Below are 18,857 nucleotides of genomic sequence, written 5' to 3' on the forward strand. Positions count from 1 at the left end.
CGCGGCGGCGCGGCGAACATCCCGGTGCGCCCCGCAGCCCCTCCCCAGCGCAGCCCCCTCCCCAGCGCCGTGCCGGGCTCCCACCTGCGCTGCCCCCCGCGCTGGGTGGGTGTTCGGGGGGTCGGGTGGTCCCCGCCGTGGAGGGTGGTTCGGACGGGGCGAGGGCGGAGTCGCGGCGCACGGAGTGTCCCCCGCGTGTCACGGGACGCGTGGCCCCCCGTGGGACCGAGGGCAGGAGCCGGACGTGCGGGGGAAGAGCCGTGAGCTGTGCCCAGCGCCGGCGGCGCCCGGCCCCGCACGCCGGGGGTGACCGTGGCCAGAGACCCCCGCGCCCCGCTGGGGACCCCGCGGGCGTCCCGCAGTGTTTGCCGGAGCAGCCGCAGCTCCGTGCGCCACCGACACAGCGGGGGACGGCGGCGCAGAGCTGGGGGGATGCATCCCGACACCCCCCGACACCCCCGACACCCCCCGACACCCCGAACTCCCCGTGCAGCCCGAGCAGCAGGGACCAGCTCTCGGCGGCTGTTCTGGAAAACCTCCCGTTTGTTTCCTTCCTGCCTGCCTCCCCTCCGACAGCTCCCTGGGCACACCAGCAGCCTCAGCAGAGACGAGACCGGTCTTTCTAGCACATATTTTCCTGCTCCACATAGCCCTTGGTGTAACTTTACACCGAGGTGCCCGCAGCTCCGCGGTGCCAGCGCTGCGCCCAAAGGCTGGCGGGGAGACGGGGAAAGGGGGGGATGCGGATGGACTGACAGGTTTGAATTCTCTTTCCCTGCCTTGTTGATAAGTTGTCACGCTAATCCAGACACCGGGAAGAGCCTGGATCACGCCGAGCGGCTGCGTGTGTGTGTCTGCGGGTGTGTGCTGGGGGAGGGAGCCGAGCGGCAGGGATTCACACGCGGCGCTGGGGAGGGAAACCAGGCGGACGTGCTGGCACGGGGGGACTGCGAGGGGCTCAGGGGCTGCACCGTGCACCCCTGTGCCACACGGGCACGGCTGGGGGTGCTCCTGCAGGAGAGTGGGGGGCCAGAGCTTCCTGCACACGCGTGTGCAATGTGCACACCCATGTGGAGGAGCACACGTGTGCCTGCAGCCCGGCGGGGAGATGCTCCCCCTCACATGGGCAGTTCGAGGCATGGACACGGTGGGGAGGAAAGGGTTGTCCTGCCCCAAAACGCCACCCCGGGCATCCGTGATGGGGCTAGGGGCACAACGTGGGTGTCCCCGTGGGCTGTGGCTTCGAGGGGGAGGCGTCAACGGGTGGCACACGGCGTGCCCGGCCCTGCGGGCACCCGAGGCAGCCGGGGCAAGTGGCACCCCCAGGGGAGGGGGCCGCTGGGCTGATGTGCGGGGGTCTCTCCCGAGCAGATGGGAGCTCGGTCGCCTGCCAGCCCCTCGCACTGGAGAACGGTGCCAGCCCGCCAGCCGAGTGGTCCCCGCGTGCCCAGGGCTCCGGCCCCCGCCAGCCCGGCAGCGACGGCGACAGCAGGAGCTTCCGAGTGAACCTGCACTGCAAGCACCCCCGGAACAGGTAGCTGGGAGCCTCACCCCAAAATTGGGGTGCGGCGCCAAGGGGGGGTTGGCGGCGGGTCTCGCTGCCGCTGTTCTGTCCCGCCTGTCCGGGAGACACAGGGCGAGGGGGGATCCCCGGCTCTGCACAGCCTCCCGGCTTGGGATTTCGGGGTGAACAGAGGGGCTGCAGCCCCTGTGCAGTGGGCACCCATCCGCGAGTGCCCGAGCCACCCCACCACGACCCTCGCTATACCCCCTTCCCAAGAGGGGAAACTGAGGCAGGAGCCACAGAGGGGCGTCCCGGCGAGGGGAGGGGTGGCCCCGGGCGGTGTCCCCGCGGGCGGGGGGTGCAGCTGTGCGCGGGGTGTCCGCGGGTGGGTGGGAGCCGGGGGGATGTGGGGTGGGATGTGCTGAGCACCTCCTCGGGCCAAGCCCCCCCGCGTGTCCGAGCGCGGCTCGCCGGGGACACCTAGTGGCAGCGCCACCAAAGGACCCCCGCCGCCCCCCGCCCCGCCGAGGGGTGCTGGTGCTGCTGGGGGTGGGAGGGGGGCGTCAACCTGTCCCCTCTGTCCCCCAGATGAGAGGCAGCCTCCCCCTCTTTGCCCATCCCCCGTGACGCCTCGGTGATGGGCGGCCGGGGGAGCTCGGGAGGATCAGCCCCCGGTACGTCCCGTGCAGGGACTGGCACGGGGGTGGTGGGCACTTAAGTGAGCCCCCCCCGTGCGGGGCTGACCCCGCACACCCTTTCCTTTGCAGAGAGCTCAAGTGCAATAGCAGGAGCAGCAGCAAAGCCGAGGGTAAGTTCCAGCCCCAGCCCTCCCCGCAGACACCCAAACTCTGCCCTAGGGTGGGGTGGGAAAACCCAGACCCTCACCCCTCTTCACCTGGGAGGGGGCTCTGTGCTGGAGGCTGGTGTGGGGAGGACATCCAGCCCCCTGCTCCCGAGCTGGGGAAGGCATCCCGTTCCCCCAAGGCCCCATTTTCCCAGCTGTGAGCAGAGCTGCCACATTCCTGCGGTGCCAGTCGGGTCCTTGCTGCTGACAGGGCAGAGGGAGCTGGGGGGTGGATACGGGGACCTCATCCCTGAGAACAGGGCGTTGGAGTGAGGCTCCGCTGGCTGTTTTCGGCTGGCGGTGCCTGCGGAGCCTCACTGTGCCCCTCTCTGCCGCCCACAGGTCCTGGTGTCACCTTCCCTGACCCCCATGTCAGCAACTGCTCGGCCAAGCGGCACGCGGGGGAGGAGGAGGTCAGGATGCGCGTGAAGCCCCCGGGCCCAGTGGTAACGACCAGCGTTGTGCGTGGCTCGCCCGACTACGTCCGAGAGCCCAAATTCTACCCGCCGGGACACCCGGTGCAGCGGCCCCCCGCCTGCCCGGCCGAGAAGGCGTTATCCTGCAGCGTGCTCAGCTTCCCTGAGGGGTCGTGCCCCGCGCTCGGCCGGGAGCACCAGGCAGGCTCGCTGCTGCACGGCGACCCGGCCGACCGCTGCCAGAGCGTCCACGGGGGCACCAAGGCGGCCGAGGACCTGCTGGGCTGTGCCGGGGAGCCCCGGATCCTGGGGGGCAGCGCGGACGAGGCATCTGCCCGCGATCGGGCGCCCAAAACCTTCCCCAACGCGACACTGGCCTCGGGCCGCTGCAACGTAGACAGCATCCTCGCCTTGCTCCGGAGCAAGTGCGGCAACGGGCACATCAACCTCCACCCCGTGGTGCAGCTCATCGACATCATGAAGGACCTCAACCGCCTCTCTGAGGACCTCAAGAACAGCGGGGTGCACCTGGACTGTGGCAGCCTCCGCGGCGGCGGCGGGGCTCACGAGGACAGCCGCCTCCTGCCCGCTGACCGGGACCTCCAGTACAGCTTCTTCTCCTCGCCCTCCCTGGCCAACAGCATCCGCAGCCCCGAGGAGCGGGGGGTGCTCCTCAAATCCGACCCGTCGCGGCATCCCCGGCCCCCGGCGCGCGACGGAGAAGCTGACGGAGGCGGGGGGAGCACCCCGCAGCCCCCCGGACACGGCGTGGGTGTGGGGGATGTCTCCAAAGCCCCGGCGGATGAAGCTGGCTGCTCCCAGCCCGATGCCAGCGATTACTCGGAACTGGCTGAGGCGGACATCCTGAACGAGCTGGCCTCCCTGGCTTGCCCAGGGACGCAGCTGCTGGAGTCGCAGGCGATGGAGCCACAGCCCCAGTTGCTGCCAGCCCAAGAGCTGGACTCCCAATCCCGGCTGTTGGATTCCCAGTCCCTGGAGTCACAGCCCCAGCTGCTCGATTCGCAGAGCCTGGAGCCGCTGCCAGAGTCGCTGGAGCTGCAAAACCTGGAGCCGTTGGGGCTGCAGTCGCTGGAGCCGCTCTCTGAGTCTCTGGAGCTGCAGTCGCTGGAGCCTCTGTCCGAGTCGCTGGAGCTGCAGTCGCTGGAGCCACTGGCGGAGCCTCTGGGGCTGCAGACCCTGGAGCCACTGCCCGGAGCGCTGGAGCCCCCACTGCTGCCCACTGAGCCCTCGCTGCTGGAGCCACAGCCACTGGGAACGGTCTCGGAGCTGCTGGAGGCACAGCCGGGCACCGGGGACCCTCTGCGGCCCCACGGGCTGCAGCCCCGGCTCGGGGGGTGTCCCCTGAGCACCGTGGTGAAGCGGGGCCCCTGTGGGGGCCGGGGGGCCGGGCGGTGTGGCGAAGACCACCGCAAGTACGCCCTGCGCCGGACAGATAAGCCAAAGATGCTGTGCCGCCGGAGGAGGGCGGGCCGAGGGCGCCGGGTGGACATCACCCCTGAGAGCCACGTCCTGTCCCCCCTCACCCTGCCCGCTGAGATGCCCCCCGGGCCTGAGGAGCCTGACACCCCAGTGCTGAGCCCCCCGCCGCCACCGCCTCCCACCACGCTGGACCCCAGCGAGATGCCCAAAGCCCCCACGGCAGGGAAGAAGAGCAAGTGCCGGGGGGTGAGGAAGATGGTGGTGAAGATGGCCAAGATCCCCGTGTCCCTGGGGAGGAGGAACAAGACCACCTACAAGGTGTCATCGCTCAGCAGCAACTTGAACCTGGAGGGGAAGGAGCTGGCAGCCAGCAGCTCCATGGAGCCCACGCCGCTGCTCAAGATGAAGAACAACGGGCGCAACGTGGTCGTGGTGTTCCCCCCTGGCGAGATGCCCATCATCCTGAAGCGCAAGCGGGGCCGGCCTCCCAAAAACCTGCTGCTGGGCCAAGCCAAGCCCAAGGAGCCCACCCCGGAAGTGAAGAAGAGGAGGAGGAGGAAGCAGAAGCTGGCCTCGCCCCAGCCCTCCTACATCGCCGACACCAATGACAGCAAAGCCGACTACTCGGATGTGTTGGCCAAGTTGGCCTTCCTCAACCGCCAGAGCCAGTGCTCGGGGCGCTGCTCGCCGCCCCGCTGCTGGACCCCCAGCGAGCCCGAGTCCATCCACCAAGCCCCCGACACCCAGAGCATCTCCCACTTCCTGCACCGTGTCCAGGGCTTCCGCCGGCGCGGCGGCAAGGCGGGGGGCTTCGGGCGCGGGGGGAGCCACGCTGCCCGTGCCACGCGCTGCTCCTTCAGCGATTTCTTCGAGGGCATCGGGAAGAAGAAGAAAGCCCCCGCTGCCCTCCACGCCGACCCCGTGCACCCCCGCAAGCGCGGCCGGCTGGAGCCCGACCCCGTGGGCAAGCCCAAGCGGAAGCGACGGGCGCGCAAGAACGGGGCCCTGTTCCCCGAACCCAACTCGGGGCAGAGCTTCGGGGATGGCCCTGCCGCAGAGTGGGGCGGGGGGGAGAAGGGCAGCCCCTGGGCCCCCCACCACGGCCACCCCGGCGGCCAGGCTGGACGCAACGGTGGCTACCAAGGGGCCGAGGCGAGACCCTTCCATGCTGCGGGGCTGGAGTCGGGCTCCTCCGGCCGCGCCGGTTTCTACGCCAGCAGCGCGCCGTCCTCGCAGGCAGAGGCCGGTCCGGAGCGGCACAGCCTCTTCACCGGCTACTTCCGCTCCTTGCTGGACTCGGACGACTCCTCCGACCTGCTGGACTTCGCCCTCTCCGCGTCCCGCTCTGAGTCCCGTAAATCGGCGGCCGCCTACACGGCCCCGCCGGCCGCGCTGCCCGGCCAGCGGGGCATGGCCGCCTACACCGCCCGCGGTGGCAAAGTGGCGGCGGCCAACCCCGGTGCCGAAGCCGCCTTCCACGCGGCCATGCAGGGTCGGCCGGCGTTCCCGCCCGGCCGCGCCTCCAGCGGCTACGGGGTGGCCCAAGGCTCGTCAGAGTGCCGGGGCACCGAGTCCTTCCCCAAGCTGGCCCCGCCGTCGGCCGTGTCCCGGTCACCCACGGCTCACCCGGCGGCCAGCGGCACCCCCGGCTACTCCCCGTACGGCAGCTACGGCAGCGCCGGGCAGAGCGTGGCGCCCGCCAGTGTGTTCCCACCAGGAAAGCAGTACCCGTCAGCCCAGGACTGCCCCAACAGCAAGGACTGCAGCTTCGCCTACGGCAGCGGCAGCAGCCTCCCGTCCTCGCCCAGCAGCGCCCACAGTGCCGGCTACGCGCCACCGACAGCTGGTCCCAGTTTGCCGCTGGGAAAAGCCGCCTTCTTCAACAGTGCCGAGCAGGGGGGGCAGTTCTCCAGCGCCACGCACACCCCCCTGCGTTGCGACAGCCGGGCCAGCACCGTCTCGCCCGGCGGCTACATGGTGCCCAAGGGGTCAGCGTCCTTCCAGCCCTCGCCTGAAAATTGCCGGCAGTTCCCCAGCGCCGCGCCGTGGGCCTTCCGGCAAGGCTACGGTGGGTTGGATTGGAGCTCGGAAGCCTTCAGCCAGCTCTACAACCCGGGCTTCGAGTGCCACCTCAATGAACCCAATGTCATCCTGGACATCTCCAACTACACCCCGCAGAAAGCCAAGCAGCAGACGGTCTCTGAGACCTTCTCGGAGTCCTCCTCTGACAGCACCCAGTTCAACCAGCCGGCTGGTTACCGGCGCGCCAACAGCGAGGCGTCCTCCAGCGAGGGCCAGTCCAGCCTCTCCAGCCTGGAGAAGCTGATGATGGACTGGAACGAGGCATCCTCTGCCCCTGGCTACAACTGGAACCAGAGCGTCCTCTTCCAGAGTAACTCCAAGCCCGGCCGAGGCCGACGGAAGAAGGTGGATATGTTCGACACCTCCCACCTGAGTTTCTCCTCCTCTTCCTCTTCTTCCTCCGTGTACCCCTCCAAGAGGAACACGGGACCCCGGCAGCCCCGGGGTTCCCGAGGGGCTTGTGCCTCCAAGAAGGAGAGGGGGACGGGCAAAGCCAAGTTCCCCACCAAGTCACAGGCGGTGAACCCCCTGTTCCAGGACAGCACGGACCTGGGCTTGGACTACTACAGCGGGGACAGCAGCATGTCCCCCCTGCCCTCCCAGTCCCGGGGCTTCGGGGTGGGGGAGCGGGACCCCTGTGACTACACCGGCCCCTACTCCATGAACCCCTCCACCCCCTCGGACGGGACCTTTGTCCAGGGGTTCCAGAGCGACTCCCCCGGTTTGGGGCAGCCGGATTTGGAGAGCAAGCACTTCCCTGCCCTCCCACACCAGCTGGCGGCCCCCGGCCAGCAGACTGTGTTCGAGGCCGGATTGCAGAAAGCCTTCTCGCCCAACTGCTCGCCGACCTTGGCCTTCAAGGAGGACCTCCGGGCAGGCAGCATCCGAAAGCTGCCCGCCTGCGACTCGCTCAAACACAGCATGCAGGGGGGGGCCCTGCCGCACGCGCCGCACCTGGCCTGCCGCGACCTCCCCATGCCTCAAGCGCACTATGACTCCCCCAGTTGCAAAAATCCCCCGTACTGGTATTCCCCCAACGCCAGCACCCGCAGCCCTTCGTACGACGGCAAGGCGGGGGCTGGGATGCTGGTAGACTTCATGGGCAGGACGGACCCCCCGTGTCTGAACCCCCACTTGAGCAGCCCAAGCAGCACCCACCCCTCCAAGGGCGAGAAGGAGCCCTTGGAGATGTCCCGGGCTCACCACCGAGGACCCTACGCTTGTCCCTTGATCAATGACTTGAACATCTCCCCCGTACCAAGAGACTCAATGTTGCAGCTGCAGGACAACTACAGGTACCCCAGTTTTGCACCCCAAGGGCACCCCGTCATGGCCCCCACCCAGAAGAGCGGGTTTTTGGGACCCATGGTAGAGCAACAACACCCCGAGGACACTTTTACGGTCACCTCATTGTAGTGTCTGCTGACGTGCCAACGGGACAACGAGGTTTTGTTACAGGGTAGGTGGGGGAGAACCTGGGACTGAGGGTGGCAGAGGGGGACACAGGCGACCCTCAGGGCCCTTCTCATCGTGTCCCCCTCTCTCTCCATGTTGTGTTTCTCTTTCAGAGGTAATTTAGCCAGCACTTTTTTCTGGAACACTTTTCAAGTTCTGTATTTAACTGGGATTGGAACCGTTTGTTTGTTTTCTTAAAAAAAAAAAAAAAAAAGAAAAGAAAAAAAAAAGAAAGAAAAAAGGAGAAAAAAAGGAAAAAAAGGAGAAAAAAAAAGATAAAAAAGAGAAAAAATAAGTGAAACAAAAGGAAAAAATTAATAATAATGGATGAAGAGAGAAACCCCCCGTTTTTCCCCCTCCGCACTCAAACCCGCCCTGCCTGCCAACCTCCGGCTCTGCTTCCCGGACTGCCGCCCCCCCCGCCCCGCAGCAGGACAATCGGATGGACGGACAGACGGACGGACGGACGGACACAGCGCGGGGGCGCGGGCAGGGAGGGCAGGAGGGGATCTGGGGGTCCGCGCCGGGTGCCCCCTGCCCGCCCCGGGGGAGGCTGTTTGGGGATTTTTCTTTTGCCCGTCCCTCCCCGCCCGCCCGCCCGCCGGGGGCTGCTCCTGCCGGATGGACAGGATGGGGTCGTGGAGCGCTGGCCCCCACCAGGCCCCGGCAGCGTCGCCGTCGCCAGGTGAGTGCCAGCTGCGCTCCCCAGCCAGGGCGTGCTGGGTGCTCTGACACACCTGCAGCCACCTCGGGGTGCCCCCGGACCCTTCTGGGCTCTGAGCAGCTGGCACAGGTGTTGTGAGGCACCAAACTGGGGACCCTGCGGGCTCCAGTGCCTGGGGCTGTGCAGGGCTGAGGGGAGGGGGATGCCCCAGGCCCCTGTTCGGGTGCCAGATGGGCGAGCAGGACCCCAGAGCCCGGGTACGTGGGTGCCAGGCAGGAATGAGCAGGACTGCAGGGCCGGGTGGGAGGGACCCCAGATCCCTGGGACATGGGTGACAGATTGGGGGAGCAGGACCCCAGACCCCTGGGTGTTGGGTGCCAGACTGGGGGGAACAAGAATGCAGACCCCTGAGTGTTGGGCGCCAGATTGGGGGGATCAGGACCCCCGTCCCTGGGTCTGTGGGTGCCAGACAGGGGGATCAGGACCCCAGACCCCTGAGTGTTGGGGTGCCAGATGAAGGAGGTGGGCAGGAGCCCAGTCCCTGGGTCTGTGGGTGCCAGACTGGGGGAAAACACAACCATGACCCCTGGGTATGTGGGTGCCAGACTGGGGAGATCAGGACCCCAATCCCTGGGTCTGTAGGTGCCAGACTGGGGGATCAGGATCCCAATCCCCGGGTCTGTGGGTGCCAGATTGGGGGAACAGGACCCCAGCCCCGGGTCTGTAGGTGCCAGACTGGGGGATCAGGACCCCAATCCCTGGGTCTGTAGGTGCCAGACTGGGGGATCAGGACCCCAATCCCTGGGTCTGTAGGTGCCAGACTGGGGGATCAGGACCCCAATCCCTGGGTCTGTAGGTGCCAGACTGGGGGATCAGGACCCCAATCCCTGGGTCTGTAGGTGCCAGACTGGGGGATCAGGACCCCAATCCCTGGGTCTGTAGGTGCCAGACTGGGGGATCAGGACCCCAATCCCTGGGTCTGTAGGTGCCAGACTGGGGGATCAGGACCCCAATCCCTGGGTCTGTAGGTGCCAGACTGGGGGATCAGGACCCCAATCCCTGGGTCTGTAGGTGCCAGACTGGGGGATCAGGACCCCAATCCCTGGGTCTGTAGGTGCCAGACTGGGGGATCAGGACCCCAATCCCTGGGTCTGTAGGTGCCAGACTGGGGGATCAGGACCCCAATCCCTGGGTCTGTAGGTGCCAGACTGGGGGATCAGGACCCCAATCCCTGGGTCTGTAGGTGCCAGACTGGGGGATCAGGACCCCAATCCCTGGGTCTGTAGGTGCCAGACTGGGGGATCAGGACCCCAATCCCTGGGTCTGTAGGTGCCAGACTGGGGGATCAGGACCCCAATCCCTGGGTCTGTAGGTGCCAGACTGGGGGATCAGGACCCCAATCCCTGGGTCTGTAGGTGCCAGACTGGGGGATCAGGACCCCAATCCCTGGGTCTGTAGGTGCCAGACTGGGGGATCAGGACCCCAATCCCTGGGTCTGTAGGTGCCAGACTGGGGGATCAGGACCCCAATCCCTGGGTCTGTAGGTGCCAGACTGGGGGATCAGGACCCCAATCCCTGGGTCTGTAGGTGCCAGACTGGGGGATCAGGACCCCAATCCCTGGGTCTGTGGGTGCCAGACTGGGGGATCAGGACGCCAATCCCTGGGTCTGTGGGTGGCAGACTGGGGGGATCAGGACCCCAGCCCCGGGTCTGTGGGTGCCAGACTGGGGGATCAGGACCCCAATCCCCGGGTCTGTGGGTGCCAGACCCCCTCTCCGCGGGTGCTGCCTGGGGGTGGGCAGGCACCCCAGGGCGGGACCCTGACTCCTCTCTCCCTCTCCCCCCAGCCCTGCGCCCCCCGCCCATCCCGGAGCAGAGAGCAGAGCAGAGGAGAGGAGGGGGCTGCCTCCGGAGGGGACCCCGGCCCCGCCGCCCCCGCTTCGCCCCCGGCCCCGCCTCGGCCGTGGCGCCGGCGCCGCGTTCTCTTTCTCCTCCCAGCCAGAAGCAGAGGGACTCTTTAAGTTTTATTTTTTATTTGATTAATTTTCATTTTCTGCACAAAACCAGCAATTGTAAATACTTTTGAAGAAAAGAAGTTAAAAAAAAAAATGTTTAAGGATAAAAAAAAAAAAAAATTCAAAAAGCGAAAAAACCACCAAAAAAAAAAAAAATAAAAAGAGAGAGAATCATGCACCGGAGGGAGAATCCAAAAATGATGGAGAACAGGCCTGAAGCATCCAAGAGGTGAATATGCAGCAGAAAAGAGCAAAACCCCCCCAGTATGCACTGAGAAAAATTTATTTACAGATCGAGCAACAAAAAAAAAAAAAAGAAAAAAAAAGAAAAAAGTGACAATAACCTATTTATTGTATATAATGTTTTATTATAAATCGTGTCTTGTATATTGCATTCTGTACATCTGCTGTGGTTTTGTGGTGTGCAACTTCCGCATGGGTTCCTTGGGTTTCCGTTGCCTTTTTTTTAATGATTCAATGATGATTTGAGTTTTATTTTTATTATTATTCTGAAGAAGGCGGGTTTTTGATTTTTTTTTTTTTTGTTGGGTTTTTTGGTTGGTTTTTTTTTTTTTTTTTTTTTTTTGGCAGGAAAAACCCAAAGATCCAAATTTGTATAAAAACAAAAAGGAGTTTAAAAAAAAGAAAAAAAAAAAAAAAGGAAAAAAAATAAGGACTAAATCAATCAGAGACCCTCTTGGTGGGGAGGGGGAGTGGGGGGCTGGGGTAAAGGGGGGTCCCTTTCCCAGGGTCCCCGAGGCGGTGGCGGTGACGAGCTCAGGGTGTGGGTGTGTGTGTGGGTGCCAGGTGGGCTTTGGGGTCCTCTCCTCCCACAAACTCCCTGTGTGACCCCCCCTCCTCAAGAGTCTGGCAATCTCTGAGCAGCTTTGTGGGTTGTGCAAAAAAAAAAAAAAAATCAAGAGAAAACACACACACACACAGAGAGGAAAACCACCCTGAAATGGATAAAAAAGGCAAAATTCACAAAAAAAAAAAAAAAAAAAAAAAAAAAAAAAAAAAAAAAAAAAAGGGAAAATACCCAAATTTGGTCAAAATAGCCCCCCCTGCCCCCGCCCCCCCAGCTGCCCTGTGCAGTGCTTGTGCTGCCCTGGCCAGAGGGGCCCCCCCGTGAGCCCCCCCGGCCCCCGCTTTGCCCCTCAAACGGTCTTTTTGTGTTATTTAGGAAGGAATTTTTAATAGGCACTTTTTTTATATTAAAAAGAAACCTATATATTGAGCCATGCCCGCTGCTTTCTTGCTTCTCTTTTTGGGGGAGCGCGGCCTGGCCGTGCCGGGGGGGGCTGCCGGAGGGACGCTGCCCCTGCCGGGATTTCGGGGGGCACCAAGGAAGCTGAATTTCGGCACGGATCGGGATGCGGCGGAGCCGGGGGGACCCCCGGGGGGTCTGCAGGCAGCAGGGGTGCCCACCCGCCCCTGGCACCGCCGGGGGCAAGGGGCACAGCAGCACCGGCGACCTCCCGCTGGATGGGAGAAGCACCAGCGCCAGAAAGGAGCCAAAAAAAAAAAAAATTAAACCAGGAAAATAAGGATAAAAGAAATAAAATTCAGAAATGCACCAACTTCCAGCCTGGGAAGGTGAAGGCGGCAGCGACCGGGCGGGGAGAGGGGGCCGGGGGGCGCGGGTGGGAGAGGGGAGCGGCGCCAGAGGGGTCGGGGCTGTGGGGGCTGGGAGAGCAGGGGTTGCTATGGAGAGGATCTCACAGCTCATGCTGATGGGGGGAGCAGGGGGGTCGGGCTTGCCAGCGCCCCCCCAGCCCGTGGAGATGCTGAAGGGATGGGGGGGATGCTGGGGACCCCCTTTGCTGGGGGGGCTGCTGGCCAGGGTGGGAGGAGGGCTGGGGGGAAACGGGACCCATCGGGGGCACCCCGGTGTTGTGCTCCCACCCTGCTGGCCACCAAATGTCCCCCGGCTGTGACAAAATGAGGGAAACTGAGGCACGGGAGCAGGGTGGGGGGGTCCAGCCATCCGTGCCTGCAGCCAGCACCCACCCCAAGGTGCTGAACCCCCCCTCTGGCTCCTCCACCCCCTCCTGGCTGGTTTTTTGGGGGTCCGTGGTCCTTCATTCCCAGCTTGGCTCCACATGATGCTTCCCACGAGCATCAAATTTGCTTTTTCCCCCCCATTTTTCCCCTCTCCTGTTTCAGGTCACAACAAGCAGCACTGAAAGACAAAATTCCCCCCCCCAGTAGGTAAATCCCACCAGGAAGCATCACCTGGCACACCCGAGCCTCGCTGGGTATGCCTGGCTGCTTGGACCACAGCTGGATTTCACTTATTTTATTATTTTTTGTCTTTTTTTAAAGCCTCAATTATATCTCTCAAGCAGCGTGAGCCACTCTGGAGCCTGAAAAACCTCGTGATGGGGCTGATTGTTGGGGATTGATCAGCACAGCCCAGCACCGCCTGGGTTTGCTGGGGGAAAGGAGGAAAAAGCTCAAAATTTGGGGGGGAAATGATTGTTTTGCTGGTTTTTTTGTTTGTTTAGCATGGATTTTTGGACGGTTTCTGGGAGCTGTGTTAGGGAGCACGCAGGGAGAGTCCGGCGTGGCCACGTGCTGTGCAGGGACGTGGGGTGAGCCGGGTCCTGGTGCCTGGCTGTGCCTCGGGATGGAAATGATGGTTTTAATTAAGCGGCTCTGCTGGGAGGAGGGTTCTGGCCTCTCAGGATGCTGCAGCTGGGAGACCAGGCGTGCTGCAGGACCACGGGCTGGGGGATGCTCCCCGCCAGAGGGGCCAGCACGGAGCCAGAGCCCTGACCCCTGCACCCAGGGGGAACTGGGGACCCCCCGCAGGGTCCAACACCCACCCGGCAAAGGCAGCCCTGCCTCCATTCCCACTTTTTCCCATCCCCTTGGAAACACGGCAGGAATTTGCCCCCCTGCCCCGGCCTTGCCCCCCTGCCCATCACCTGGGGCCGGGGGCATTCCTCATTGCCGGGGCGCGGGGCGCTGCGGATGGGCACGCACGTGTTGCACGCCCGTGTGCCCGGCACGGGCGGCACTCGGGATGCCCGCGGCGGTGCCAGGCTCCCCGCCAGGGCCGCGTCCCCCGGCCGGGCAGGGCAGCAGGAGCCGCCCTGGCCCCGCAGGGCTGGAGCTGCCGGCAGCTTTGGACACCCCCTTCTCCTTCAAATTAATGGCTGTGCCGTGAAGAAAATTGAAGCCATTATTCTTCGCTCGCATCCTTTATACCCACCAACTTCAACCACTTGACATGCTAATCACAGCTAACGAGGGAGGGAGGCGATTTCCCACGTCAGAGCTGCAATCCAGCGGAGCCGGGCGGGGAACGGCTCCGTGCGGGGGCACCGGCACCCCCAGAGCCCCCTGTGCCCCCGCACCGGCCCTTGCCAGCAGCAGCAGCCCCTCCGGCCCCAGTGAAGCCCCCCAGGGCCGGTGTGGCCCCAGGCTGCTCCGGTCCCGCACACCGGGATGGGTGCGTGGCTGCCGCTGGTGCCACCCGGGCGGTGCCAGTCCGGCCCGGCACCGGCCCTGCAGCACCAGACCATCCCTGCTTTCCCCGGAGGAAGGGCCAGGCCCGTGCAAGGCGCTCCCAAGCCCGTGCGTCTGTCTGTCTGTCTGTCTGTCTGTCTGTCCCCGCCGCCCCCGGGGGCTGCGGGGTCCGGCCGCGCTCCCCGCGCCCGCCCCAGCGCTGGATGCAGCCCAGCCGCCAGCCGGGCAGAAAGCTCTGGAGTCCATTAACATTCCCCGGAGCCATCTAATCCCCCTCTCTGCCCTGGCTCTGGCTTTCACTTGGGTTTTAATCAAGCCCAGCCTGGCGCCTCTGCAATCAGGGGGCGGATGGCACCCAGCTCCCCGCGGGCACAGGGGCGCTGCCACCCCGGGCGGTGCCAGGGAGGAGGGGGCGGCCGGGGCCAGGGCGTTCGCAGGGGTCTCCACTCTCTGGTAATTTTAAAAGGCGTTTTGGAGCCAGAGGAGCTGAGCTCAGCAGAGCCAGGGCCAGCAAAGCCAGGGAATAAAAGCACAGGCGGTTGCAGGGTTGTTATTAATATTTGCTGGAAGGTGACGGAGGGAGGGCTCGGCACCAGGGGGGAATAGCGGGCTGGGGTCCCTGGGAAGGGAGGGGGATTTGGTAGCTGGTTGCAGGGTCCCTTCCCAGCACCCCAGCGATGGTGTGGGGTGCAGGATCCGTGCCAGCACTCCTGGGGACTCAGCTGGGGCAGGAGGTGATGCTCCCACACCAACACCCCTGAAACAGAGCACTGGGGCTCACCTGGGGCGTCGTGGGGGCTGCAGGACCCCCGGGGTGTCTCCCTGGGGACAAGGAGGGTGCAGGGGGACACCCCTGGCATCGTCCCCGGGCAGCAGAAGGCACCTGGGGTGCTAAGCCGAGCTTCCTGGGGCTTTGCCACTTCCCTGGTGCAGAGGAAATGGGAGCTGAGAGGGCAGAGCCTCCGTGGGGGTCCTGGAGGGGCCCCTTTGGCTGGGCTGGGGGCTCTGCAGGGTCATGACGGCCTCGCCGAGAGGGAAGGAGCCAGGAGCAGAGCTGGATCCTCCCAGGACGGCAGTGGGGCTGCATGGGGGGGTCTGGGGGTGTTGGGAGAGGGAGCACACGGGGTTTTGGGGGGCAGCGTGAGAGGCAGAGCGTTTGTTTGTCTGGGCCCTGGTGTGAGTTATCAGCAGCGGCAGAAGCGCGGTGCTTCCCGGCCGGGAGTTCACGCCGGCTCCTCGGGGAGGGATTAAGGGGATTATATTATTATTTGTTATCACTGAGGGGGGGGAGGAAAAAGAAGAAACCTCCATGGCTGGGAACTCTGCCTAATCTGTGCACAGATTAGCTTCCTGCCTCCGCCGGCCGGGATGGGCTCCCTGCGCCCATCCCACGGAGCCCAGGGGTGACACGGGGCCCTGGGGAGGGACACTGTGCCCCAGGGATGGTGAGAGCCACCCCCAAGGCTCTCAGGGGGGTGAGCTCAAGGCCATGCCAAGGTTTTCCATCTCCTCTGGCCGTGGTGGGGGGATCTTGGATGGTTTGGGGGGGATCTTGGCAGGCTCAGAGGGAGCTGGGGCTCAGCTTGGCAGCACAGGCAGGGGCTTTGTGCCTCCCGCTCCCTCAGCAGTGGGATGGGGGCGAGAGCCCCCAGGAACATCCCAGCATCCCCAGAGGATGGGGACAGGCTCAGCCCCGATGCTCCCGTGCTGCTCCCTGCACATCCTGAGCATCCCCTGCCCAGGGGTCTCTGGTGCCTGGGGATGGAGGTGCCCCTGGCACAGAGGGGTCCCTTGTCCTGCTCCATGCCTGCAGAGTGTCACAGCACAAGGCAGGGGAGGGGTGGGACCACCCTGGATGCTCTGGGAGCTGCTGCAGTCACCTCAGGAGATGCAGCTATTGCTTCCCCGCTCCTCATCCCCCATCCTGATGTGCAGGGCCAGGAGTGCCCCCAGAACAGCCTTACACACGCGCACCTCGAATTTCCCTTCCCCAAACCCCCAGTTCCCAGCAAGCAGGGGCTGAGCCAGGCTGACACATGGGGTGCAGGCACCGGGACAGCCGCTCTCCAATTTTCCCTTGCCTGGAGCCTGCAGCCACCACCCCACTGCAGAGAGCCCATCATTAGAGCCCCCTGCACACACCCCATCCGCTGATGGACCCACGATTTCCTTTAGTCTTTTATTTACACTTTATTGCTCTTGTTTTTGCACTGGCAAAGCGCTGCTGGAGAGCACAGAAATCCTTCAGATCTCGGCTGGCAGCAGAGCTCTGCCTAATCATAGTCATTATCTGGAAGCAGGTAATGGGCATCTTTCCCATGTTAATTTGAAAACAGAATCAGCGAGAGCAGGACACCGGGGACGGAGCATGTTCCCAGCACCAGCCACTCCCTTTGGATGGTTTTTGGGTGGCTTTGTGGATGTTGGGGTGTGGGCTTGGGATGGGGGGGACACAGAAACCCAGGCAGAAGCACATGCCAAGCCTTGCGGCTCAATAAATCGGGCAGGAAAGGGGCTGCTGGCCGGAATCCCGCATGAATGGAGCCTGTCCTTGCTGCCACGGCAATAAAATCCCCCGGCCTTGTTTTTTTGGCGGCGAGGAGGATGATGGTGGCTCTCCCTCCTCCCTGCGCCACCGTCAGAACTTGCCCCCGTGGCTGGGTCCCTCGCTAACAAGGACTCGTCCCTTTTATCCCCAGCGGCAGGAGGGGATGGGGATGGAGGTGAGAGGCGAGGATTTCTCCCGGGGCCGGGAGGGGAAGGCTGGGTGGCGTTGGAGTTTCTTTTGCTGAGATACCATTAACGAGTGAGCAAAGGTTGCGGAGTCTCCATGGAGACAAGACAGCAAGAGAAGGGAGCGGGTGTGCGCTGGGTGAGAGCTGATTAGTAAATGTCAGCGGCACAGCCACTGCCCGCGCCACGCTGGCGAGGGGACGCGCCGGGCACCCCGCGCCGGGCACCTGCCGGGGGTCCCGGGCACCCCCTGAGTGTCCTGGGCACCTGCTGAGGGTCCTGGGCACCTGCCGGGGGTCCCGGGCACCTGCTGGGGGTCCGGGGCACCTGCTGAGGGTCCCGGGCACCTGCCGGGGGTCCCGGGCACCTGCTGAGGGTCCTGGGAACCTCCTGAGTGTCCTGGGCACCTGCTGGGGGTCCCGGGCACCCGCCGGGGGTCCTGGGCACCTGCTGAGTGTCCTGGGCACCTCCTGAGCACCTGCTGGGGGTCCCGGGCACCTGGTGGGGGTCTCGGGCACCTGCCGGGGGTCCCGGGCACCTCCTGAGTGTCCTGGGCAGCTGCCGGGGGTCCTGGGCACCTGCCGGGGGTCCGGAGCACCTGCCGGGGGTCCCGGGCACCTGCTGAGGGTCCCGGGCATCTCCTGAGCATCCCAGACACCTCTTGAGCACCTCCTGAGCATCCCGAGCATCCCGAGCACCTCCTGAGCATCCCAGGCACCTCCTGAGCCTCCTGGGCACCTCCTGAGCATCCTGGGCACCCTGGGCACCTCCTAAGGGTCCTGGGCACCTCCTGAACATCCCAGGCACCTTCTGAGCATCCCGGGCACATCCTGAGAGTCCCAAGAACCTCCTGAGAGTCCCGGGCATCCCAGGCACCTCCTCTGCATCCCGGGCACCTCCTGAGAGTCCCGTACAGGCCAGACACCCCGGGCAGCTCCTCTGTGTCCTGGACACCCCATCCAGGGTCACAGCAGTGTCCCACGCATCCCGTCTGTCCTGTGTGCCCCGGCTATCCCAGGCACCCCTCCCATCCCGTGCAGCCCAGGTGTGCTGTGCAGCACAGGTACCCCGTGTGTGCGCCCCAGGCACCCCGGGCAGCCCCTCCACCCCCTGTGCATCACTTCATCCTGGCTGTTCCCTGCATCCCAGGCACCCTGTCCATCCTGAGAGCCCCACTGCACCCCCGTGTCCTTGTGCACCGCAGGTCCCTGGGGATCAGGGATGCAGGAGGAGCCTTGGGAGCATGTTTCCAAAGCATCCTCACAGCTCTGGTGCTCACAGCCCTGGCTCCTTTCCCACAGGGAGCAGGGATGCAGCTGTGCCTGCTGGGAGAGGGGCAGTTGGCCAGGGAAGAGACATCCAAGGCTTCAACAAGCTGCCATCTCCTCCCTCCCGTGGAGAATGTCCCCTTTCCCAGCCCCTGAAGCAGGCAGAGAAAGGATGAGGCTGGACCTCCTGGATCCCACCTGGTTTTCAGCAGAATCCAAGCCCACGCTGAGGGGATCAGGGCTGGGATGAGGCACTGCTTTGTGCCAGCCTCTGCCTGGGGTTGTCAAGGGCTTGGACACGGCTGGAGCCCACCTGGGAGGGAGGTGGGAGGCAGGAGCAGCCTGGCTGCCCTTCCCCGTGCCCTGGAGCATCATTTACCTCCAGCAGAACACAGGAAAGCACCTGGCAGGCAGGAGCACCAGGGGAAAAAGTCGGGGGGCGCGGCAGGGGGGGTGGGCTGGATCCTGCAGTTTAGCAGGTTTTATTCAGCAGCTATAAACAGAGCAGGAGAGATAAAGGTTGCAGTGCAGATACAGATTAGGTAGGTCCCTTGAGGCTGTGACACCTTGAGATAGAGGCAGATCTTCAAGGGAACGGCTCGCTGGCAGCCTGGAAAACACGGAGCTGAGCGGCCTCCAGCAGCACCTCAGCCCCACGCCCACGGGGAGGACTGGGGGTGAGGGCAGGGGGGTACTGGGGCTGTGTCCTGTGTACCCCAGCCATCCCTTGTGCCCCTCTGCATCCCAGGCACCCTGGGCATGCCGTGTGCCCTGTGCATCCCGGGGGTCCTGTGCATCCCAGGTACCCCAGGTGTCCTGTGCATCCCAAGCACCCTGGGCATGCCATGTGCCCTGTGCATCCCAGGTGCCTCATGTGCCCTGTGGATCACAGGTGCCCCATGTGCCCTGTGGATCACAGGTGCCCCATGTGCCCGTTCACCCCAGGTAACCCCAGGTACCCC

The 18,857-nt window shown here is 64.5% G+C and overlaps 1 protein-coding gene across 7 annotated transcripts in view; it reads left to right on the forward strand.

The window, feature by feature from the left end:
- AHDC1 (AT-hook DNA binding motif containing 1) overlaps positions 1-10,312 on the forward strand; it is a 50,761-nt gene extending 40,449 nt beyond the window's left edge. For 6 of the 7 annotated variants that reach the window (XM_041404673.1, XM_041404674.1, XM_041404675.1 and 3 more), the window contains 4 exons: positions 1,372-1,534; positions 2,272-2,312; positions 2,691-7,745; positions 7,855-8,567. In XM_041404673.1, the coding sequence (XP_041260607.1) occupies positions 2,768-7,702 (4,935 nt within the window). In that variant the 5' untranslated portion in view covers positions 1,372-1,534; positions 2,272-2,312; positions 2,691-2,767 and the 3' untranslated portion in view covers positions 7,703-7,745; positions 7,855-8,567. Of the gene's footprint in view, positions 1-1,371; positions 1,535-2,271; positions 2,313-2,690; positions 7,746-7,854; positions 8,568-10,252 lie in introns of those variants that run through there. The other variant, XR_005952677.1, reaches the window with a different exon arrangement.
- Positions 10,313-18,857: the final 8,545 nt, after the last annotated feature.

This window comes from Onychostruthus taczanowskii, unplaced genomic scaffold, assembly GCF_017590055.1.
Source record: "Onychostruthus taczanowskii isolate IOZ18803 unplaced genomic scaffold, ASM1759005v1 scaffold218, whole genome shotgun sequence".
Taxonomy (NCBI): Eukaryota; Metazoa; Chordata; class Aves; order Passeriformes; family Passeridae; genus Onychostruthus; species Onychostruthus taczanowskii.